Here is a 9,072-nt window from a genome sequence, read left to right on the forward strand (position 1 = left end):
TAACGTTCTCTCAGCTGTGACTAGTTCTGTGGAGGACAAGCCCAAACGTAGGTTTGTAAAATCCCACCCATTTTGTTACAATATGAGCGACACCAAAATGATTTTCCAATCGTAATAATTGGCAGCTGTTAAAAACCAGTATCAGATGTGTTACCTATAGGCATCCTGCTAGCACAATAACTTGGAAAAAAAGTAGGTTTAGACACAGGAATCCTCTCTTTGACTTACCTTGTGCTGATTGACACTCCATATCCTTATAATAGAGTCTCGGCCTGCTGTGAAGAGTCGATTTAATGCTGGATCCAGCTGAAGTGCATTTACCCCGTTTCGGTTATACTTCTCTACTTCATCTCTAATCACATAGGAGACCTACAACACATTTACACAAATCCAACTATGCTATTAAGATACTGCCTTGGCCATAAAATGCTACTATCTAATTGCATTTTTGTGAGGTTCTCAGGTAGAAAATATTAAGAGCAAGCATTAAGTAAGTCCAGCACTTTAAGTATTACCAATACCACCTCAATAATTCTACCTCCCCGTCCTCAAAATGGGGAAGAATCAGAGAGGATACGTCGGCAGTCCTAGAACTGGAGCACAAAAGATTATTTAATCATTACAACTCAAGCTGAGACCCAGAGAGTCCTTACTTCAATTCCCTCCTCCGCACAGATATTCTGGGTGATCCCAGACAACACAATGAGTTTCTGCCTCAGTTCCTAAGTGTGTTTCATAGTTTCTATAGGTTGGATGACAGTATTTCCCAGACTCACAAGGGACAGGATACAGTCACTACGGATTACAAAGCACTAAAAGACCACAAATACAAATTATAGCTATTTCAGGTGTTGCTATTATTTTTAAGCCATTTTTTTAAAAACTACCTACTTTCTAATATAACATGAAGCACAAATATTTACTGCTCTTTCGAGAGATAAGTTATTCCTTTAGTTTCTTTCCTTCTGTATTTGACAGTACTGTGTGTACAGGTTACTTCATTGTTTTGTTCAGAAGCACTAAAAGGAGATCGAAAGAGACACGCTGGAAGGGAGGGATGCCATCTGGAGGGACCTTGACTGGAGGCTGGAGAGGTGGGCCCATGCCAACCTCATGAAGTTCAACCAGGCAAAGTGCAAGGTCCTGCATCTGGGTCGTGGCAATCCCAAGCACAAATACAGGCTGGGCGGAGAATGGATGGAGACCAGCGCTGAGGAAAAGGACTTGGGAGTGCTGGTGGACGAGAAGCTCAACATGAGCCGGCAACGCGCCCCTGCGGCCCAGAAGGCCAACCGCATCCTGGGCTGCATCAAGAGGAGCGTGGCCAGCAGGTCAAGGGAGGTGATTCTCCCCCTCTACTCTGCCCTGGTGAGACCCCACCTGGAGTACTGTGTCCAGTTCTGGAGCCCCCAACATAAGAAGGACATGGACCAGTTGGAGGGAGTCCAGAGGAGGGCCATGAAGATGATAAGAGGGCTGGAGCACCTCTCCTATGAGGACAGGCTGAGAGAGCTGGGGCTGTTCAGCCTGGAGAAGAGGCTCTGGGGAGACCTTAGAGGGGCCTTCCAGTACCTAAAGGGGGCTACAGGAAAGATGGGGGGGAGACTGTTCAGTAGGGCCTGTTGTGATAGGATAAGGGGTAATGGTTTTAAAATAAAGGGAGGAAGATTCAGATTAGATATTAGGAAAAAAATTTTTTACAATGCGAGTTCTAGAACACTGGAACAGGTTGCCCAGAAAGGTGGTGGATGCCCCATCCCTGGAAACGTTCAAGGCCAGGTTGGACGGGGCTCTGAGCAACCTGATCTGGTTGGAGATGTCCCTGCTCCTTGCAGGGGGGTTGGACTAGATGACCTTTGAAGGTCCCTTCCAACCCTAACCATTCTGTGATTCTATGAGACATACTGCAAAGGCTACAGCTCTTTCCATTACTATTGTTCTGTAAACACGACTTTAAGGCACTGCAGCTTCTTCAGTGCTACTCCATCCACACTGTGCTGCATCTCCCCCGATGACTGGGTTTACACGTTACTGTGAGGAAAGCTCTCACATGCAGAGAAAAGGAGGGGAAGCTGCCAGCTATGCCTCTTCCCAGATTCTGTAAAATATAACCAGAACAATAAGATAAAATTTAGGCTTGGTATAATGCAATCTGCCCACAGCGGGAATAATCTGGATACATAAGTACCAGTGTTTTGAAAACACTTTCAAGGAGCAGTCCTGGGCTAGAGGTCTGAAAGCAATTTTTCAATCCAGTAACTGCATTATAGAGGTATATTAAAAAAAAAAGTTTTCCAGATCCACTCTCAGTTACACAAAACAAAACCAAGAAATTAAACAAAGTGTTCAGAAGTCCTTATCACTGAAGAACATTTTACAGCATCTCAGAATCTCTGTCACAAGAACTGACAGGTCCATTTGGTGAACGTGGGCAAAACTTCAACTGAATTATCCCATCCTAGTACAGCACAGTAAAAGAACGGATGCTTCTAGAAAGCACACATCCACTCCTCTTCTCTGTTTTAGAAAATGCTGCAACAGCTCTACAGACCAACACTGGAGGATGAAAATTAAGAGCCTCCGGAATCCTTCTGCCCTAATACTCTCCATTACCATTCCACAAGCCCATTTACTACATTTATTATATTACATCCCGATGCTCTTAAAGATCTTCTTGCTCAGTCTTTGTTAGCCACTCACAGTCCTTGTAGAATCACGGCTCTTCCTCCCAATTTCAGATTGTGTCCTAATTTCCAACACTCTCAGCTTCTCTCATCCATAAGATTCTTGCTATCCATGTCCAAGTCTCCTCCTACACACAGCTTCAGAGACGTTACTGAGAGAAAACACTGTCAACTATGCATGATAGTGTTACCTTAAAACACTTTAAATACTTGAAGTAATTTTTTTTCTGTGATGCAGAGAGCAACATGTATGTGTAACTCCTCACCTGGGCTAGACCATATGACGTCTACATTGCTAGGAGACCTGCAGGATTACTTGAGTGAAAGGATGTCACAAAGTCAAGGTCAAACGTGATACAAAACACAAGGCAAAGAGATGGCCATCAAATTGACACTGCTTTCAAACTCTCTGAACAAAGCCAATTAAAATATTCCGTTAAAAAAACTAAGTGTGACTAGGTAAGACACAAATTAAAGGAATTCAAAACCTAAAGATAAATTTGATGTTAGTTATTAGGGAAAACAATTGCTGAAATACTGTGTCAGGCTGGAGATCAGCAGGGGCCCCTCAGCTCTTGCTCCTCCAAACTGCTAGCAGGATATTTTTTTTGACAAATCCTCAATTTTCAGGTTTTTTCCTCTTCTGTTAGTCACTCGCCATATTTGTTGTATTTTCAGAGCTCTTTATTCCACTCATAAATAAGACTGTCAAACTATGTTAGTCACTCAAGCATTTTAAGGAGCTTTTTGCTTATAACAATGTTACTTTTTAATTTACAGGAGCTCAACTAAAGAATAGTCGTAACTATTTTAAAAATGCAAAAAAAAAAAAGCAAATTATGGCTTACTCTAATAAATAAGGTAATTTTCATATATGATTGATATTTCCAAGCAAGTGTGGAAATTGTGTAATATTTCTATGTTAATCTGGACCAAATTAAAGGTGTTCCATAATTTCTTAAAATGCAATGGATAAAATATTTTCTTGCTAAAATAAAGAACGTCAATATTGTTTTAACACAGAAACTAGCAGTGAAAAAAGCCCATGGAGATCAGATGTAGTAAAATAATTTTCACTTTCTGTAATGGAATTTACGTAACTATTAAATTTCCACCTAGAAGACCCTGAAACTGTGGCTGTCGGCTCAACTGGGTGCTGTTTTTCCATCAAAGACATGACTGGGGAAGACTGACAACCCTTTCCAACTGCCACCAGTACTGAAATATTCGACCAAAGGTCAAATATAATTTGTCCTTTGTTCCTTTTAATAACTTCCACAGCTTAATTTTGTCAAACATCTCTTGGCAAGTATTGTTTACATTTTAAGCGAATTGAGACAAAGAGAGGAATTATATTGTTTCAGGATTAATGAGTCTGTAGTTAGATCTAAGAGCGAATGCTAGATCTCAGTACCAGTTCAGCATTAAATATAACACCATCCTTCCTCTTCCTTCCCGTGAGAACCTTGACAAAGTAATTCTGTTGTAACAACTGAATTAAAGATAAAAATCTTATTTCGTCCTGTTCTTTTTTTTTTTTTGTATAAATACACGATGGAAAAAAAGATGGCAAAACAACAACAAAGCTTGCCACTTACAAAATTACCCAACACTCACTGCTACTGTTCATAGAATTCACCAAGTTAATCTTGTCTCTCCTCAGACTTACAATTTTACAAAGTTTTATTTTCCAGCCACAGAAGGAACGGATACTTGTTCACTAAACCCAAAAGTTCACTAAGATGAACAGAGGAAGACTGGTGACAATCCACGTGTGTTTCTCCATTATATTTTTATTTTTGGGAAAAAAGGTCAGGAAGTGGGTTTTGTTTGTTTGTTTAAATTTGAGTGTCACTGAGGACAGATATCTAAGAACTATTAGTAAATACAGTAACTATACAAACAAATACAGAAATATAAAGTATATATTCTAGAACGTGTGTATACACACTTACCTAAACAATGTAAAAGCAACAGAAGAAATTACTGTGACAAAATTCAACTCTGACCCGCAGCATACACACCCCTATCACTCCAGATAAGGTACTGTGCTCTGCCTGGAGAGGACTGCAAAGGTCACTAGGAAGCTGCGACTCTAAGCACCAAACGGCATTCCCTTCCAACAGGGCAGCCTGAGAGCACATTTCTGCTTTGTTCGTGGCGTTGATTTACAAAGTCAGTTGCAAACCACAAAGATAATAATGGCCATGATCTAGATTGTAGTCATTTTATTGCTACGATGGTCGGGAGGGGCAAGATTTGTGGGATATTAAATATTTTAATAATGACGAAGGCCTTTTACATTTATACTGCTGCAGCTTTTATAAACTCCCACAATGAATAAGAATGTTTCACTGTAGCAGCGCGCAAACATTACAAGGTGAAGGACCCTAATTAGAAAGAATTTATGAGACTCAGTACCCTAAATGGATCATTTTAACAACAATCTAAGAGCTCCAGAGATAAAGCTACTGTCAGCAGATACATTTCAGCGCATGATGCCAAGTGAATTTCTTACAGGATCCACAATGTGTTTCCAATGGATGAGTATCAGCTAATCTGAAATCTTGTTACTCTTGTTACATTACAGGTCTTATAACAGATTCTGTCTTAAGAGATGGGTGGAATCTGCTTTTAAAAATACCACCACACCATCACGGTGGAGGAGACAGTGTATAGCCGAGCTCTGACGGCACTTGTTCCTTGTTTGTAAGTAGAGAAAAATTTCAATGACGCAAACGCTATTGTGAGCAACTAAAAAACCAGTAATTCTCAAAATCACTGGAAGGATTCCATAAGAGCTGACATATTGCATCAGCATATCAGAGAAGCAGCAGTCAACTACCAAGGAAAAAACCAAACCAAACCAAAACCTAAACCTATTGCCTTAGTATATTGATAGGGCAGATGTACCCCTTAAAATAAGTTTTTAAATTAAGAACATATTGATATTTGAATTTTTATCAGGTGCTCTAGGCCCTAGAATAAAAGTAATGGAAGGTATTAAGATGTATTTTATCCTTTTACAATGGAATCAACTTACTGGCTATTTGTTTGCTTAAGTATGATACATAAAATAAAAATAATTTATAAATATAACTAGTATATTTATTATATAGTAAAAATACAGATACAGAGTATAATAAGTTACAGTATATATACAAAATCTAGTGCACTTGTAATAAGTGGTACCATTAGCAAAATCAGTAGCTGAAATACTTTTTAAATGTAAAGATTTTTTGTTTCACTACATTCTACTTGTTGTCATAATGCAGTATTAGTGCATAAATATGACAAAGTCAGTGCAAAAAGATCTTCTTATTCTCTACAAGAGTTAAAGACAAAAAGGACTTAAAATTAATTCCATAATTTTATCACAAAGATGCTGATCCAAATCACTTACGGCAAAATTCCCACGTTCTGTCAATAAGTTCTGAGTGTGGGGGCGAATTTATTCTGGCTACGCAGCAACTTTGGGAGAGCAGTTACAGTGCAACCCCTCAAGCGCAGCTACTTTAAGCCACCTGCTGAGAAGTGTTTCATCTTGACTTAATTCTCAGTAACATAACCGAAAGCTACAGCATATGGCCACTGTTTCTCATCAGGTGGCAGTGTCTGACACACCTCTGTATCCCCATTCCCTTCCCAAATCAGACGACCTTACTACTGCAGCTTTCAGACATGCACAGCTAAGCCTAAGAAACACCAATAGCCTGCTGCTGGACATTTCAAATCCTTGACTTACGTTTAAATCATTAAACCTCTCACCTTTTTCAATGTATGGAATTTATTTTGAGACCTAAAACATCTATTCTGATTAAACTATTACAAACATACAATTGTATGCAGAAGCACCCTAAACTGACTATTTTGGATGGTTCTGCTTACCAGTAAAACAGGTGCATCCACAATAATAATAAATCTGATTTCCATAAACTTCAACCAGCTCTCCTGCCATGTAAGGAATCAAGTTTCCCCATGCCTAAGAGGTTTTTTTTTAAAAAGCTTCTTTCCCTAGCCTCACAGGTTTGGGAGAAATTTCTCCTCTCGCTCTCTCAAAAGCTTGATGCTGCAGCACCCTAAATGCTCAGCCATTGGGAAGAAAGATGAATCATTAATGGTTTTAACTTTCCATCAGCAGCTGATGGATACAACAGCCACTTAGAATTCCATTACACGAACAAAATTCTGTCTCAGACCAAGTAGGTGAAATAATAAGAGTGCAAGAAAACACCCAGTTTCTACTCAAGGCTTTATACATGCTTATAATGTAACCAAAGTTATTCTCTGCAGATCTAGAATTACAACGTACTGGCTAAGACACAGATCAGTGTAGCAGTACATGAAGTTAAAAAAAAAAATTACAAATCACATAACACAATGAAAGCAGAAAAGATGACATCATAAACCAGCACAAACCCACCTGTAAATACAAGCTTTTGAGCTAAGTAATGCTTGGAAAAGGAATGTAGTAGTAAAAAAAGGAAACAATGTACTTTGATGCATGTTGCTGTCCAGGAAATAATACTTCATAAAGAAATAAGACTACATCAAAGAAATATCTACATATCATAAAATCTCCCCCCTTTGGAAAGCAACTTGCAAAAACTTGTTCATGGAACAGGTAACAAAGTCAATAAGTGGACAGTATATTTTGGATTTTTTCTATTTTAAAGAACGTCAGAGGGGTTTTTTTTTGTAAGGCAAGGGAATTCTTTTTACAGTATTGATTGAGTGCTCACCTTAACCGTGAAAAACTAAAAGCCTATAAAGAGGTGCACATTTCCTCTGCGTGATAAAATGCCAAAGAAGTGTTTGAAACCCGAACCCATCTCTCCTTGGAAGGATCCTAATGCTATTTCAGGCATAATCAATATTTTGTTTGAACGCAGTGGACAGATACAGCTGAAACGTGCACTTGCCACTAGAGGTAGGCAGTTTTGCACACTGATAAAGCATTAAACCTTTTCCACAGTGAAAGCTGCAAAAATGCTGAAAGTGCAAACAAACAAACAAGAACAGAAAAAAAAAGTTGAGGACCATAACAAAACCATTTTCATGACTTTAACTGTTAAAGGGTCTTGATTTTTCACACACATTTCTGTAACTCCAGCCTCCACCCAGGCACGTGAACCCACACCACGAGGCTGGATCGTCTCTCAGGTGAGATGAGACATTTGACACCCACCAGACTAACTAGGCCACTGTCTTCTTTTAAGAAACGCTGACCAGAGCTGGAAAGGGCAGACGGGAGGGGTGGTTCGGTTCTGACTCCCCCGGGCTGGGGAACCCGACCCCGTTCGGCAGCGAGCAGCACCTCTACCCCCTCGGCCGGTCAGGCTGCGGTGCCGCCGGCTGCCACGGACGTTAGAGGCGGTGGGGGAGAGCCATTGGGGAGGGCGGGGGGTGTCTCCCCTCCACCTCGGCGTTGTTGGGAAAGAGAAGAAGGCGACTGCGTTGCCATAGAAACCCCCAACCCCTGCCCGTCTCCAGCTGCGAGGGGCCGCAGCCACAGCCCCTCAGGGCCGAGTGGCAGCCTCTCCGGGGGAAGCCCTCCCCGGCCCAGCGTTCTCCCGCCGCTCCCCGCCGCCGCCCCCGCCCGCTGACCCCACCCTCGCCACCGCCCCTCTCCCGGGCCGCGCTCCGCCGGGCCGCCGCCCTCCCGTCCTCCACCCCGGGCCAGGCCGGACTGGGCCAGGCCTGGGTAAGCCAGAGCCGTGCCAGAGCCCCCCCGGCAGCCCCCAGCGGGCCCTGCCTCGCCCTCACCTGCACTTTCCGCCGCCCCGCCGTGTTCTGCCGATGATGCGCCGCCATCTTGCATGTTGACACTCTGATGTCATTTCCGAGGAGAGCGAGCCGGCCCGGAAGTGTCGTCTCCCCCCCTCCCCCCCCGCTTCTCCGCTCCGAGCCCGCGCAGCGAAGTTGGGGCGGGGGCGGTCACCGCCCGGGGCGTTGCTAGGGGAACGGCCCAAGGGGGCGGGGCCGGAGAAGGGGGCGGGGCCAGCGTTCCCGCCCCGCCGCTGCCGTCCGCCATGTTCTCGTCGGAGTCCGGGGTCTGCCGTCTTTGCTCTCAAAAGGCTGCGCTTGTCGCGTTGCCCACGCTGCTGCTCGTGGGGTGTCTTTGTCCCTCTTTTTGGTGGCCCGAGGGCCATGTTTTTCCCCGGGAGGTCAGGCTGGCAGGGTGAGGTCACTTATCCCCTCAGCTCAGGGCTGAGGTGTTCAGACAAGGCTGGTACTGGGTGCCAGCCCTGAGCGGTTGCAGGTCAAAGCCTGAGGTGAGGTGCTGGAAGCTTTACCAACACCCTTTTATTGTCTAAGTCCATACTCTTCTTTTTAAGGGTCTGTAGTGGGGGACAAATGCTTAAAAGCCAGATCCTGCCTTGCAGTT

At 43.0% G+C, this 9,072-nt stretch overlaps 1 protein-coding gene across 4 annotated transcripts in view; it reads right to left on the minus strand.

The window, feature by feature from the left end:
- WDR48 (WD repeat domain 48) overlaps nucleotides 1-8,504 on the minus strand; it is a 28,564-nt gene extending 20,060 nt beyond the window's left edge. For all 4 annotated transcript variants that reach the window (XR_015257785.1, XR_015257784.1, XM_086741775.1 and 1 more), the window contains exons 1-2: nucleotides 8,451-8,504; nucleotides 229-369 (exon numbers count right to left, since the gene is read on the minus strand). Coding sequence is in view for 2 of the 4 variants with exons in the window: in XM_086741775.1 (XP_086597901.1) it covers nucleotides 229-369; nucleotides 8,451-8,498 (189 nt within the window). In the remaining 2 variants the exon portion in view is untranslated. The remainder of the gene's footprint in view (nucleotides 1-228; nucleotides 370-8,450) is intronic.
- Between the last annotated feature and the right edge of the window lie 568 nt (nucleotides 8,505-9,072).

This window comes from Chlamydotis macqueenii, chromosome 2 (assembly GCF_036417535.1).
Source record: "Chlamydotis macqueenii isolate bChlMac1 chromosome 2, bChlMac1.mat, whole genome shotgun sequence".
In the NCBI taxonomy this organism is placed as follows: Eukaryota; Metazoa; Chordata; class Aves; order Otidiformes; family Otididae; genus Chlamydotis; species Chlamydotis macqueenii.